Genomic DNA, 15,677 nt, shown 5'->3' with positions numbered 1-15,677 from the left:
GTTACCAATACACAGGAATCCAGAAACATTTGTAAGCTAGATCCAAGCAAACATTCAAAAGTCCAAAAGATCCAACCGTAAGGTTAAGAACAAAGGAATCGAAGGCCTAACACACCTGATATGAGACTATGGTAAGAAGCAGCAAATCAGAAAAGGATTTGGGGGTCACACAGATTGTCAGCTGGATGCTAACTCCCAACACAATGCTCTAGAAAAATTAGACTGGGATTTGTATGCTTGTAGGCAGAAATACTACGTCGAAGGGAACAGCGCTGCTGCTTTTATCCTGTTCAGTGTTAGCAGCTCTGTTTCAAGAACAACAGTGATTTCTGACACAGCAGGACTGAACCCAGAAATCCTGGCTTACTGAGAGATTTCAGGAGCTTGCTCCATTACATTAGGAAACTGAAGGCTAGAGAATGGTTTAATCCCAGCAAAGCATCCACAGCAGGACCACATTTGGGCAGAATTTCTATTTATTTGACAAGGAACTAACAAGATTTAACTGATTTAACTGACCTGAAACCAAAGTCTATTCAGGCTAGAAATAAGCCGCTATGGTTTTTTAAAGCAAATGAAGATATTCAGACACTTTCATACCTTGCTGAGGGAAATGATCATTGGTAATATTTAAATCATAATCCCCTTAATTCCAAACTGGAACTCCCAGAGGGAAAACATGTTGCATGGAAGCTCTGGTCAGCATGACACAGTAATCCTGTATCGTCTTAGCAGTCCTCGAAAGCATACTAGAAATAGCACAGTATTCTTACATATCCTTCTCACAGACCTTCTGCAACCCCCTGAGGGGAAGGCACACCTCAGAATCCCCTTCCTGGCAATCAAACCTTCCTCAAACGGCAACAGAGACCCATGTTGTCAGCTTGCCACCTCCCTGCACATCAGATATATCAAGAAAATCAAGGGAGGGATGCTAATGGAAGCAGTGCCCAGAGGTCACACGTTTTCCACAAATATCAAGTCAAAGGGAGGAAGCACAGAGAACAGCAGAGGAAAGGGAAGAGGGAATGAGAGTTGGGAAGTTGCAGATGGATTGCTCCTGGGCTGCAGCCCTTCAGCTCCAGTCCCTTTGTCTTCTCTGTGCCCCATACATGGGGTGCAAACAGCTGCACCAGCACCCTCTGCCAAGGCAGCATCAGAAAGGGCACTCTGACTTCTACAAAACACATCTGCCAAAAGCTCTCCCCAGTGTGCCAAACCCTGCCCAGCTCCAGGCAGCTCTGCCTGCTTATCTGCCATGCTGAAGTGCCCTCTCATCCCTCATGACCACAGCAGACACCCATCAGCCTGAGCTGCTGCACGCAAACCATCAATTTCATTTCCCTTGTCCTGCCTTTCCCTCATCCCCTTGCCAACCCACAGAAATTCAACCTGCAGCCCACACTGGGGAACACAGCTTGCTCTAGAGATGTGGAGGAGCAACATGTGGGACATGAATCCAGCTCTGTGCGGGTTGCAAGACCACAGGATCCGCAGCCAAGAAGGGCACTGCTGCCTGTTACAGCCCTGCTGGGCAGCAGCCACCTGCCAAAGAACTCAGCAAAGCAATAATCCTGTGTGCCTGCAGCAATGCTTCCCAGAAAAATCAATTTCTGTGCTAATCCCAGTCACCCTGTCCAAATGCTAGGCACAAAGTAAAACAGAGCAGAGGCCCTGACACAGAAAACTTACAATCTCATATACAAACAACAGAAAGACAAATGAGCTAGTTCTAAGGGGAAATAAATAAATGAATAGAAGCCCCCATGTTGGCAAGGCAGGGCACAAGTCTTCATACACATTTCGCAGTGCAGAACAAGCCACATAGAGGGGGCTCTATGGAAGAGCTTCTGCAAGAACTGCGCAGCCCAGGATGCCACCTCTCCTCAGCCCTGACTGACAGGTGTAGGGGCAGAGACTTGCTAGCGCATCTTGCTGGGATTAAGCGTGCATGCCACAGCCTTTGGGGAGTCAGCTGCTGGCCGGCTTCGGGGGCAGAGGAGGGGCCGTCCACCACAGTTGGTTCACCCAGCCCTCCCCGGTCAGGTGCAGAAGGGAGCGGCAAGAGGAGATTGCTGGTGCAAAGCTGGCCAAAGCCCAACGCTGAAGAGTTCACTAAAAGGAGAGGAAGATCACGAGGCGAGCAGGCAGGGAAAGACTGTGAGCGAAGGGAGAGCTGCGAGTGGGGTTGAAGTTTGCAGGCAGAGCAGGAACCAGCGCTGACAGCATAAGGAAAATGAGGGGGACCCACGTACAGGTGGGGCAGCAGAGCCCGAAGGCTGGGAAATGTAGCATTGGGACAAGTGGTGGCACCGTGATCCTGCAAGGAGCGGCATGCAGGGAGGGCGCGAGGATTCAAGAAGAGGAAGCAGGAGATGTCCCCGGGCCGGTGAGGGGAGAAGGGCTGCGGACTTTGGGCTCACTAGCAGAGGGACTGCGGTGCAGCCTGCGGCACTGACCTTGCCATGTAGCCCAAGACGTGGGCCCGGATGACTACAGCAGCTTTCCTCAACTCCTCTTCCCGATCCTTCTCCAGCTTCTGCTCGAGAGCTTCCTTCAGGAAAACCTGACGCCGCGGGGAGGAGTTTCGGGAAACACAAAGAGAGGAAAGAAGTCAGTCCCGGGGGAGCCGGGAGGTCCCGGCTGCGGGAGCGCAGCGCCTGGGGCTGCCCGCAGCAGCCGCCGCCGCCGCCGCCCCGGCCCGGCCGCCCTCGCTCACGGCACCGCGCAAAGTTTGGCGGCGTCGGAGCTCGGCCCCGCAGCCAGCCCCCGCCTCCCTCCCTCTGCGGTCAAGACTTGAAAGGGAGCGGAGGAAGGAGGGAGAGGAGGGAGGAGGAGAGCCCGTGCCTGCGCCCGGCCTTAACCCTTTCCCGGCCGACAGCCGTCCCCTCGCGCAGCCTCGCAGCAACCCGCTGCCACGGGGGAGCGCTTTGCGAAGGAGCTCCGCCGCGTTTCGAGAAAGGCTGCGATTTCCAAGCTCCGGGGACCGGGCAGCGGTCCTAGCAGCATCAGGAGAGCCGAAGCGCCCTTGGAGTGGTGAAGCGGAGCGTACCGCATTCCCTCCGCTCAGCCCCAGCAGCAGCCGGGAGAAGCTCCTGGTTGAAGTCCTGCGCAGCATCGTGCATTGACCTGAGCTCCGCGGGAGAGCTCCCCGACTGTCAGCGGCTGCGCTTGGTTTTCCACTGGTTTCTCTCTGCCGTCTTCCACCACCTCTGTTTTGAGTCTGCTTAGAGCTAAATGCTTGCACGAGGGATGGAGTGCTATCTTAGAGACAAAGCAAGATAAGGGCTTGCTTGAAGTACCTGAGCTACTTTAAATCAGCTGACTTGCAGGGAGGTCAGCGCAAGTTGCCAGAATACATGCTTTGCCTGTTGAGGTCTGCAGCCTGTACGGAGCTGTCAGCAGGGTCAGCCTAGATCAAAGTTGGCTACGGCTGGTCCTCACAGGCTGCGGGCCCAGCACCACCACCATATGGCTGCGGTGACACGGGCTCAGTTCCTGCCAGGGCTGGCAGCAGGGCAGGCTGCAGGAGGGCAGCGCTGCCCCACTTAGCATAGCACAGCCATGAGCACGGGCTGGGAGCTGGAACACACCACTGCACAAGGACACTACCTCGTGAACTAAAATGCCTTCTCCATCCTTGCTTTTAGCCCCATCACCCATTTAGGATCTTTCTCCCCCTCAACCACTGTGGCCACTGTGTACTGAGATCTCTCCCTGAGTTATCACCCTGCACTTAGCTCTTACCCCAAAGAACCACTTCAGTTAAGATGGCCCAAAGAAATGAGCTGTTTGGTAACAACTAAGTAACCGTGGGTAGCCTTAAAAGAAGGCTCATTGTCAGGGTACTGCCAACCATGAAGCTGGCACCCTTCCCTGCAAGTTGTACATCCACTCCCTCTGTCAACTCAATGATCTTTTAAAGACTTCTTTGAGGCAGAGATTGCTCTTTCAATTACATTCCAGAACAGAGCAGCAGTCACCCATTTCAAGAAGGCAGCCAGCAAAACATTGTCTCAGTTCATTATCTTCATGAAATTGCAAAAATACTCAAGTCTGGCAGCATCTTGCTAGTAAACAGACTTCAAGCCAGTAAGGAGGGGGAAAAAACAACTTTGAAGCATGCAGAGTTCAAGACCCTACCCTAACCCTGCAGAGTTTTCTTTATATACTCATAGATAGAACGATTCATCTTGAACAACATGTGGCATGAATAGTGTCTGTCTATAAGCTAATGGCATGTTGAGAGTGTTTTCTCAGCCTCCTGCAGATAATGGGAGTGAATTTGAATCCAGAAATGTTTTGGATGTTTTATGGGAATAGCTGTAAGGTGACTGCTTCTTTGTCATAATTCACAGTTGCTTTCTGAAAACATGAGATCAGACTTTCATCTGAGGAATGAACAGTTAGAAAAAGCTACAGGCTACTTCTATCTGCTCACATTGCACACTGGCCAAGTTTACCAGCACAGTGCTCCTGAGCACAGAGGAAAGGGACCAACACATCCCCAGTGGAGATGAGGGCACATCAGCACAAGGCTGATGCTCCATCACACCATGTCTGCATCCAAGCCCTCACCTCTGCCATGCCACCGGATTGAACCTGCACTAATAGCTTTCATAAACATTAATTTGACAGTTGCCAGCACAGCAGCTGCTCTATTCTTAATGAAAAAACACAAAGATCATCCTGCCCTTCCTCCCCCACTTCCTTTCCCAAGCTTCACAATCCCCTGCACTAATTCACAGAGTTCTTTCCTTCCTCCTCCAAACAATTGCAAGGGATATAATTATCCTTCCATTCATTCTGCAGGAAGTATTCTCCCTTCTACAAGCTTTGCTCTTCACCCACCCCTCCTACTCCTTCCTAGGTTATGCTCCCACTGGCCTGTCACACCTTTTTGCAGCACTGCTCCCGACTCTGTACCCCAAGGGTGGATCTCACCTGGGTACAAGAGCTGCACTTGAAGCAGCCAAAGAGGCGCCAAGGGCACACAGGGGACTTTCTCTCCAAGATGATAACCTCCACAGTATGCCCTTAGCTGGTAGCTTCACTTCACCCTTACTCGAAAGCCTCTAGAAAAAAGAAAAATCATGGCTCTTTTCTTCATCGAGACATATTCTATCCCTTGTCATAATAGGAAGAAAGTTCAAGCTCCCTGTTTACCAGCTCTAGCAACTCCTTTCCTTGAGCAAAGCAGTTCTGCAGTACACACACATGCCACAAAGGCTTTAACACTCAAGTCCTGGGAGAATGGCAGCTACCCAAGCAGCACGGGTTATCTAGGGACAAGAATGACTGAAATGGTTCCTGGTTTGCAGAGACCAGTGAGGAGAAAACAGATTCCCAAATCAAACATAGAAATCGCTTGAATCACAGGCTGAGAATACACCAAAATGAGAAAAGCTTCTTTCTAGAACATTATTGCAGTCATACAAAGGAAGGCCTTGGAAAGTGGACCATCATCTGCTCTGGATATGGACTGTACACCCATTGCTTGTAATGTTCTCTGCACTGGATACCATCTATCTTGACATATTCTTCAAATTATTTATTGGAGCATGTGTAAATTTGTGTCAGAGGCAGTTCCCTGCTCCCAGCAATGTACCTCACAAGGCTCACACCTTCTTATGAAGCTGTCTCAAAACTTGAAAAAAGACTCAGAATGAATCCCACAGGTCCCTCCCCGTTACATGAAAGATAACGGCACATTTCCAGGTGGTTGTCTAGAGTAAAAAACACCATCACCATGAAGGTTATGGCAGAAGTGTTAAGCTTTCACCAGAAGAGAGGAAAACCCCAGTTAAGCAAGTGAGAACAAGCGTTTGAATGCCTTTTCCTAGGAAAAAAAAAAATTCAGTGGATGCAATTACATCCCCCTGTAGCTTGAACAAAGCCATGCCCTGCCCTCACTGAAGTACCTTGGTTTTACCCAACTGCCATTCCTTCTTGCTGCTGTCATAGGCCTGAAGAAAGCGTGCACACACAGCCTTGTTGTTGTCTGAGGAACTTGGTACCTTCACAAGCATCTTGTACCTAGGAACCAAACAAAATCTCATGAGACTATGCATGACACTAGCCCTCACACCTCCACCCCATCTATTAACATGATTCCTATGATCCTTTACCCATCAGTCCTTCTCCCTGTGGGAGACAAATCCCAGTTAGAACCTCCTTTCTTCATTTGGAAATCTCCCTTCCAATCTGGAAAACTCTATTTCTCCTTCTATTTTTCTGTTCCTACCATGCTGGCAGTTACTGCTGCAATCCCAGTAATAAAAGACCAACTCAACTGCATTTTTCAATAAAGAACAACTGTATTTCTGAAGCATATGCCTTCATCATGCAGAAGTTATTTTGTTCAGTATAAGGGTCACCTATAATGTTCCAAAACACAAAAGGAAGCAATGCTCAATAGTTTCTCCCGAACGTCAAGAAATCCTAAGTGCAGATAATCAAAAGTAAAAATTACTCTCTTCAGTATTAACCATCAATGATACCGCCATTAACATTTGCTTCAGCCTGCCATATTAAAGCTCTTAAGCCTGATAGCCTCTTTATATACTGTGAACAGCTGGTTCTCACAGAATCACAGCATCAAACCTACGGCAAAGTTACACACAACCTGAACATTCTTACTTTTATCCTAAAGACTAGCAGTCTCCATAAGTATACTCAAGTGGATCTAGGATATGGCACTAATGGCCTGGTTAGAAAAAAATCACACAAATGATCCATATCAGTAATGGCAAAGGGAACAAACTTCTGAAGTCGTGTATCTTGGCGCTGTTACAGCTTGTGATACAATGCCAGCCATTACCTGCTGAGAAAGTCCTGGAAAAGGCACCGGATGGGGAAACCTGCTCGCCGGACTTTCACTGTCTCCAGCATCCCTGAGTACCGGAGCTGATTGAGAACCACATCTGGATTGAAGAGGTTCGGTGCCTGCATTGTGATCCAGATTGAAAAACACAACAGAAGAGAGACAAAGTGTTACCATGGCATTACTTCTTTGCTGACCTGGATGGTTCCTCTAAGCACAGGTAGCCACAGCCTGTATATCCATTTCTAGATGGTTAACTCTGCTTATTTGGACGCACCAAAGGAAAAAGGTGAGCTTTGGCTTAGTGGGAAAGCAACTTCCCAGCACTGCATGGTGCAGGAAAGGAGATGACAAAAGGGAATTGGGCAGATCCTGCAAAAAAGGTCTGCAGAGTGCAGTCACTGTCAGCTCGTGGCAGCACAGCAATGATATAATATATTGATACACACAAAATGCGTAACTCTGACTCAGATGCCTTTGCAGCCATGCAGAAGATCCCATCAGCCTTTTAATGCCAAAGCCAAAGACAAACTGCAGATTTCTTCCTGGCACGCAGCTCTCAGCAGGCTTTTCTTTGTGGTATCACACACGGTTTCAAAACACACAAAGAAAATTATCAGCTTGGGGCTCCCCACCCAACCTATTTAGCTGCAGAACCTCCTGCCACGGTTCGCAGCACAATGGGAGCCAGCCTGTCTCTGAGCACAGTGACTTGCTCACGAAGCATCCACCTCCTCTGCCTCGGAGCCAGGGAGCTGCAGGAGATGCTTCCCACCGCACAAGCTGTGCATTCCAGAACAAACATTCTGTAGGCACCACAAACAGGAGTCACTGCTTCTTCTACCACAGCAATGGGCTCCGCACAACCCCAGTTTATCTTCCAGGATTTGTAAGCACAGGAGGAGGTGGTGAAAAGCTGCACCTTATTCAGCATGCAGGTTTTTTAATCTGATCAGTTGGAAGGTATTTTTTTTTCTCAACCATAGAACAGCTAGAAAGGGGGACTGCTTTTATGCCCTGTTTGGTCTGGGCAAGCATTGCTGCAAGTGCTCACGGATGCCTACACCACACTCATGCATTCTGCTGGATGAAAGACTTGCCTTTTCTGTGTTTGGTTTGATGCAGCGGATGAAGAATGGGTTGGAAGTGCTAAGTGTTGCCATCAGGGAATGGAGAGAATCCTAAAAAGCAGCGAGACAAAACCCAGGGGATGGGTGACAGGAAACAAATGAGTACATTTGATACACTTTTCATGCAGCCCCCCACTCCTGATTTTTTCCATTGACTCTGCCTACCAAGAACTTTTACTTGATGAACATGATATAAGGAAAAGAGTAAAGTTGTTCTACCATGCCATCAGTAATGTTACTGAGCCTGCCCTCAATAACCCAGACTGTCCCTTCCCACCCAAAAGAATACCCACAGCTTGCCATAACACTGTGTACATGGCCATCCCTGCTCTCAGAGCTTTATAGCCAACTCAAATTATTTTTACACATCTTTCAAACTTTAAATAAAGGAAATTAAAACCACGAAATTAACAAGAGTGTGCAGACAGTCTTGGTGGGTAGATTCATACCCACAAGGTCTGCCCAACAAGGTCTTATTGGGATTGACATTATGCCTGTGAAAGATGCAGCCTTAACAGGACACATATGCTTAACTGAAGCATCAAACCAACATGAGAGATGGAAGAATCTTAAGAGCTTCAGATAAAAAAAAAAATAATTGATATTCTTTTCCTCTGCCACTTCACTCAGTCTTAACATCTCACATTTTAAACTATGCAGAGAAATCCTTGGGACAGTGGCACTGTCTTTTTTTAGCTCTACCACATTCCTGCACATTTCCAGTGCTGGACACAAAAGGAGGATGAATGACTCTTCTTGGCTGCAGGCCTCGCTTTACCCATCTGCTCCTCCCCAGCAGCCTTCTGCTCTTTTGGAAAACATCCTACCCTGAACTGGGAACTGACAGTCGGTCTGCGCCTCTGGGTGCCCATCTTTAGCGTCTCTTCATTGCAACGGCTGCAGACTCTTTCAAAAAGGTCATAGATGAAGTCCAGCCTAACGGCGAAGAAAAGAATTAAAGATGACACAAGGCACCCGCATCTGTGAGTGTATGGCTCTCATTCTTGGGTACTGCCCCATCCCATTGGGAAGCATCCTGCAAGGTATTCCAGCTACACTGTGCTGTTCCCCTTTCAGAACAGCTCTTGTGGTTGTACCTGTGGTGCCCAAGACATGCTTATGTTGTTGCAAGTACAGCTCTTTTGGAACCAGAGAGATTCTAGGGCTACTCACAGTTTAAGTCATCTCTGTGGGTTCTTCTACACCATTTTACCTCTCCTTAGATGAGTTCTTACGAAATGGCACAAGCACAGTGATTGCTATGACTATTTCTAGCAAAATTTCCCTTCCTGGCTTGCTGAAATATCAAGTCCTCCTGCAGTGCTGGACAATAGTGACCGCAATTCTGGCTTAAAGCCCTGTATAAAATGTTACCCAGATGCTGCTGTCTGAGTAAGGCAATCAAGAGCTGCTCATTCTCTCAGCTCCCTCAGTTTGTGTCAAGGCTGCTCACAGCACAAACTCTGCAGCAGGGCAGACACAACCCTGAAATAGCCTCATCAGTTTGGAGACCAAAGGCAACAATTATATGGACTCTGGTAAGGGGCATGTGGTCAAGCTGCAGCACAAACATTTCTGGGGTGTACCACCTTACTTAACACCTCTATCTTCAAGGCCCATCTCTGCCTTGCAGACCTTGTTCACGGTTTTAAAACAGCCCATTTCTCTAAGGTCATATTGCAGGACTGGGATATAACACTGGGGACAGTGCCTGGTCTCACAGCAACAGCTCAGGTTGGAGGGTGGTATGGTTAGGTCATAGTTGGATTCAATGATCTTTAAGGTCTTTTCCAACCTGAGTGATTCTATGATTTTATGAGAGCCCGTGACTAACAAGCAGAGTGGAAACCAAGTGGCCTCTACGCAAAGGCAAGAAATTCTTTTCCTTGTTCTGGTTATTAGGTAAACATGGCTTAGTCCAGTCCAGCAGATGTGGGCTCCTCTCAAGCGTAAGGGGGATATACATATGTATGGGAACTGCTGAGTCACGGCCTGAACCTCTGATTGATCACCTGAGATGAGCCATGAGTCAGCCAGAAGAGCACAGGTGAAGGCAATTCACCTGTGCTGCTGGAAGGGGTGGAGCCTGGCTCCCCCCCCCCTCCTAGACCTATTTAAGAGCCGGCTACCAGTAGGGAAGGATCTCTTCTGGACATTGCCTCTACTGGTGTTTTTGTGGGTGAGCCTAGCATAAGGGTAAGCCTTCCATTTATTCTCTCTTGTTATCATAGTCTACTTTGCCTAACTCTCTTGTTTCGTTTTTGTGATTATAACAGCCTAATATTCTTTGATTATACAACATACCTGCTGTCTTTCAGCATGTTTAAGATGTCATCTCGAAAGGTGTCTCTGTTCTTCTCCAGAAAGCCTCTTACATCATAAAGCACCTGCAACAAAGATAGAGCTGCTGGAACAGGGCAGTACAAGTCATTAAGCGCTTCTACGTTAGCATGCCAATATATACGACCTCCAGCAGAGCTACAAAGTAATGCTGCAGGCACACGTCGGGAGCTCAGTTCTTAAGATCAAAGAAAGAGTTCCAGAGCTCAGCAATTACTAGCAGAAAGGTGGCTTTTAGCCACCGATTTAAACAAACAAGAAAAACCAACCTCAAAGCCAGGAGCTAAGTGTAGCAGCTGCAGAGATGTGCCCTGCAGCCAATGAGTGGGGAAATCCTCTGCAAGGTACGAGCTACTCCATTTGTGTCAGGAAATATCACCAGTGCCACGTAGTGCCCTGTGCTCCCAGCTACCACTGCTCAGCAACTGAGAGTCTGAGAATCTTAGCCCTTCCTCTCAGACTTAGAGGGTATAGCAATTGAAAATGACATGCTATTTCAAGCCCATTGCACCTCCTATGCTCTGGTATGAGGCATACCCACAGCTCAGAGAGATTCCTCTTTTTGGAAATCTAAATATTCCATGATCTCACATCCAGGTGCAAGCATTCTCACAGATACACTGTGAACACCTACCTCACCAGCGTAATGCCTTATGCCAAACTGATGATCTGTCACTCTAGGCTTCACATAGTAAGGATTGCTCTGAAATGAAAGGGAAAAAGCATCTTAATGTCACTGTAGGAATAAATAGGATCAGTCAGGAGCTTGGCCGTGACTATGGCAATGCTGAGATGGGTAAGGACCTTAGTTGTTGCAGAGCCTGATCACAGGTGCAGTAGTTATCTGCATCTACATTGTAAATATGTTATTCCCGTAAGATGGAAAAATCCAGCCCTTCAAGGCATTCCTCATGTGAGCAAGGGCTTGCAGAATCAAGGTTGGGCAGGCATGCCATGGATGAAATGTTAATTCTTGCATGTCTGACACCCATGAAATCTCGGCTCCACACAAACCATGTGGTGCAGTACATGGGATCAGGATGCAGGGAAGATGGCAGCTTTGCAGAACTCCTATGTATTTTTCTTTGTCAAAAGAGGTAAATATCAATCTCCTGTCTTCCTCTATATTTCATCTTTCTTCGCACCTCTCCTCTTTTTCCACATTAATTTTCCTTTCTCTTATTAGCTCTTCTAATCTCCCTTTTTCCCCCCTCCTCCATTTTACATGATAACCCCTAGATACGCAAGAATGGCCACATTACTTGAGATCAGTGAACTGTTCAGCTGAGCATTTTGCCTCCAGCATTGGCTATGTAGAGTAAGAAAAAGGCAAGTGCATGGTAGTTCTATACTCCTGTTCTCTACAACTCTGATTATTTCCACAAGGTCTGTCTGATTAGTAACCCCAAGTGGCTTTCACTGCCAAATGCTTATCCAGCTCCCAGCTATTAGGTTCATATGTTTCATCTATGCCTACAACTCTCCAGTTTCCTTCTCCCAGCTCCCCTATTGCTATTCAATCCAGGGTCAGAGGTCCGTGTGGGAACTGTCGATCACGGCCTGAACCTCTGATTGACCACCTGAGGCAAGCTGCGGGAGCACAGGTGGAGGCAATTCACCTGTGCTACCAGAAGGAGTGAAGCCTGGCTCCATCTCTCCTAGACCCCATTTAAGTGCTGACTGCCACTAAAGAAGGATCTCTTTCTGGAGATCACTCCTTGTGGAGTTTACTGTGAGCCTATGACAGCAGTGAGCATTTCCATTTATTTTGATTGCCTTTCTATCACGATAGCATTATTAAGCCTAACCTTTGTACACTTAATTGATTGTACAAGGTCATATTCTCTTAAATCAGCTTTTATGCTCTTAACCCTTTTGCAATCTACAGAAAACACAGAAGATGGCTTTTTCTCCTGCAAGGTCCATCAGGCTTCCCAGTAAGCGAGCAGATGCCTTCTAATGCTCTTCCAGCCTACCACAGACACTTGACCAGTACAAAGAACACTTAGCCTTCTAAAAATACAAACTTCAGACTAGTGTCTACTTCACTCTTCTTTCCTTCCTATGCTCCTTCTCACAGAGTTCTTCTCTTTCTCCTATAGGCCCTGGGGTTCCACGTTAACTGCTATCTCCTCAAAGCAGATAGAGGTGACACTATGAACAGCTTAATGAGAAGGCTATTTAATGTACAGAAATCACCAAAAATAGCAACCAAAATGTCATGGGGCATAAAAGAATGCAAAATAATACTGACGATCTCATGCTGCTGTACAGTAAACAGGCACCTTCTTACCAAAGGAACAGCTTTCTGGTTTGATTATTTATCTCAGAAAAGATTAGGGAAAACACCTAGAGGAGTTCAGAGACAAACAGCAGAAAGAAAGAGGAGCTTTGAAATTTCTCTATCTGGAGACAAACTGAAGAGGTTGGGACAGTTCACAAAGAAAATACAAAATAAGCGATATATTAAAATTACTGATATATTAAGATATACAAAATACCAACGAGAAGCTAAATCATGTTTTCTTATACTAAAGGTTGAGGTGTATAAGGGAGAGCTGCAGTGGGATTGACTTGGAGGCATCCATTTAAGCCAAAAGAAAGTAAATATTTCCAACAGAATATTTCATGAGAAGAAAATGAGAATATCTGCATCTATGCCAGCAAAAAAAAAAAAAAAAAAATCTGATAAAGGATATAAAGTAGTATGTTTTCAGGTTAGGATGAACCCTTAATTAGGGGAGCAGGTAACCTACTGGCCAACACAGCTATTGCTAAAGTAGTGAGTTATTCTGTAAGTGCCTGCTACAGCATTTCATTTGCTTTGTTTTCAGTCTATTAGGACTCTTTGTCTGCTATGATGAACAGAGTGCTGGCTGTACTGGAGACAGGGTACAGGATTGCTACAGTGATCTCACTGTGGATGTTGTGTCCACAGGATAACTTTTTGACCTGCAGGAAAGAGCCCTCCTACTCCTGTATCCAGAACACAAGAAAGAGGAGGAAAGAATGTAACTAATTAAGAACAATAAGAGAGTTTCCATTAGAAGTCATGAAGTAAAAACCATCCCCAGCCCCAGGAGATAGATTTGACGTGCTCTGGAGCAGGCTGCTGTGAGTCAGTTGGCAGAAGAAAACCACCCACACCACGCGGCCGCATCCTGTGCCCGCAGTGCTGCTCCACGTCCCGTCACAGATCAGCGGAACCCAACTTCCATCCCATGCCACAAAGTCAGACTTCCACCCGCAGCCTGCACGCTCCCTCTCTGTGTGCAAGAAACCATCTGCAGGTTCCTTCACTTATTACTGCTGTTCAGCGCAGCCTTATTAAACACTTGCAGACTTGAGCCTAGGGCATTTCAAATTTCTTGCACAAAGCACATTTTACATCAACAAAACCTTCACTTTCAGCTTTGAAATGCTGATGGGGCTAACATACTGATCATTTGCCTGTCGGGTTATTTTCTTACTTACCATATGCTGGCTGTGAAGTTTTTCCAGAAGGGTGTTGTCTGTGCCTTTGGGGAATCGACTCTCTTCATTCACCAAAGCCAGCAGACCCAGTTTCTGCAGCCAAACAAGAGACAGGCTTTCACAGACAGCAAAAGCTTGAACTACATAGCGCCAAGCCAAGAAACAGAGATTTGAACAATGTGGTGAGCAATAACTCACAATTTATATCCAGCAAATCTGAAGCTGAAAGCATGAATTCACTTTCTTGAGCTGGGACAAGGGCTAAAACAGCTCATGCTCCTGGTAAGTCATAAGGGAAAGAGGATTTAAGCAGCTACTTGTTTTTAAAATCGAGAACCCCTATGGATGGCCCCAAGACAATCCACAAACACAACCATGATCCCTGGAATCTGTCCCAGACAGTTGCTCACCTTCTCAATAAGGTCCAGGCATTCTGCATTATCCATCCAGTCAATAGCTTCCCAGTTTATCCCTTCCCTGATAGTCAAGAACAAGCAGAAAAATAAATGAAAAGGAAGAACCAATGCCCTGAGCTGCCAGAGAGAAGTGGCTGAGAATGGCTTTCCCTGGACCAAGGAGGATTTGCAGGAGCTGGGCTGTCCTGTGCCCAAGAAAGACACTTGCAAGGAAGACTACAGGCAACAGGTGATTTTCTGATACAGAGTCCCTCCAGGGACTACAAGCCCTCAGCCCAGGTGTCATACTTTCTAGTCCACAGCAACTTGTGGCTGTTGGCCAAGTGGAATTAAGAATGGAAAAAACTATCCACCCCCTAAATAGAAGAGATAATTTTATTGCTTTAATGACAAAAATTCCAGCTCACAGCTTTAAGTGCTTGCAATAATGGGTGTCAGAAAGTTTATATATTTTTTACCAAAAGGCCTCTTGGATTTCTTCTGAGAGCATTAAGTACTTCCAGAGCTGAAGGAAGTAGAGATTTCTGAAATCAGTGCAAATCACCATTGAGTCAAGTTGTCTCAGGTGTCACAGATCACTTGTCTGATTGAATGACAAAACACATAGGGCTACTTACTAAAGGCAAAGAAGCAGAGCAGGTACTGAGTTTACATCACCCTACAACAACTTGAAGAGTAGTTAATAATAAAACGCTCTCATTTTTCCCAAAGTTCAGTCATGGAATTTAAACTCCTATGTAATCATTAGAAAAAAAATCTTTTGTTGCAATGCTACCATTCCCAACACAAGCTTCCTGCAAGAGTGGAGTCGGCCTGAGAAGTGAGTACATAAATAGCCTTGCAGTTTTGTAATCCTTAGAATTTCATGAATTGCCTATTCAGCTTCTCCTTTTACACCGCTGCTCTCATTTGCCCTCGCTGACCCGACTCAATTGCTTCATTCACAAACATAAAGGCTTCTGTTTCAGAGCAAGAACTGAAGCAGTTCTCTAGCAGGCTCTTCTAGAAGCTGTGATAATCTAGAGCATCCCAGGTACTTTACAAAGTACAATCCAACATGAAGCTCACAGAAGAAAAACAACTGTGCAGAAGGCCCTGTGCTCCTTTAACCTCAGGAAACAGTCTGATTAAAGTCTCCCTGCTGAGGAAAAGAGATATTTTCACAGCATTGGAAACTTCAGAAAGAGCTGTCAGATATCTACCCAGCTACCAATAGGTAGCAATAGGTGGGTGAGTTTGGGAGTTGGTGTTACACCATATGTGATCACTGGAAGTTGACATGGTCTGGAAATACTGTGGAATTTCATGGAATAGGGCAGCACTGTGTGCCAGACACAAGGTACATGAAACCACAGCCAACTATGGTACACCTTAAGGAAAAAGTGAAAGAAAAAATGGGAAAACACTTGGAAAAAATATCTGATGAGTTTCTTTGTTCTTCCATTCTCCTCTAGACATTCACTTTCAGTTGATGTTGGAGAGAGGACAGGTTTT

At 46.5% G+C, this 15,677-nt stretch overlaps 1 protein-coding gene across 2 annotated transcripts in view; it reads right to left on the bottom strand.

Annotated features, from left to right (window-relative positions):
- Positions 1–15,677, bottom strand: part of LOC128076931 (unconventional myosin-X-like) — a 68,021-nt gene that overhangs the window by 27,864 nt on the left and 24,480 nt on the right. For both annotated transcript variants that reach the window (XR_008204734.1, XM_052675455.1), the window contains 9 exons: positions 14,178–14,244; positions 13,768–13,860; positions 10,928–10,996; positions 10,258–10,340; positions 8,781–8,889; positions 7,924–8,004; positions 6,821–6,945; positions 5,922–6,036; positions 2,460–2,566 (listed from right to left, as the gene is read on the bottom strand). Coding sequence is in view for 1 of the 2 variants with exons in the window: in XM_052675455.1 (XP_052531415.1) it covers positions 2,460–2,566; positions 5,922–6,036; positions 6,821–6,945; positions 7,924–8,004; positions 8,781–8,889; positions 10,258–10,340; positions 10,928–10,996; positions 13,768–13,860; positions 14,178–14,244 (849 nt within the window). In the remaining variant the exon portion in view is untranslated. The remainder of the gene's footprint in view (positions 1–2,459; positions 2,567–5,921; positions 6,037–6,820; positions 6,946–7,923; positions 8,005–8,780; positions 8,890–10,257; positions 10,341–10,927; positions 10,997–13,767; positions 13,861–14,177; positions 14,245–15,677) is intronic.

The sequence above is a fragment of the Tympanuchus pallidicinctus genome, unplaced genomic scaffold (assembly GCF_026119805.1).
Source record: "Tympanuchus pallidicinctus isolate F22 unplaced genomic scaffold, pur_lepc_1.0 scaffold15, whole genome shotgun sequence".
Classification (NCBI taxonomy): Eukaryota; Metazoa; Chordata; class Aves; order Galliformes; family Phasianidae; genus Tympanuchus; species Tympanuchus pallidicinctus.
The sequence above is the reverse complement of the archived record's forward strand: the minus strand, read 5'-3'. Positions and strand labels throughout refer to the sequence as shown.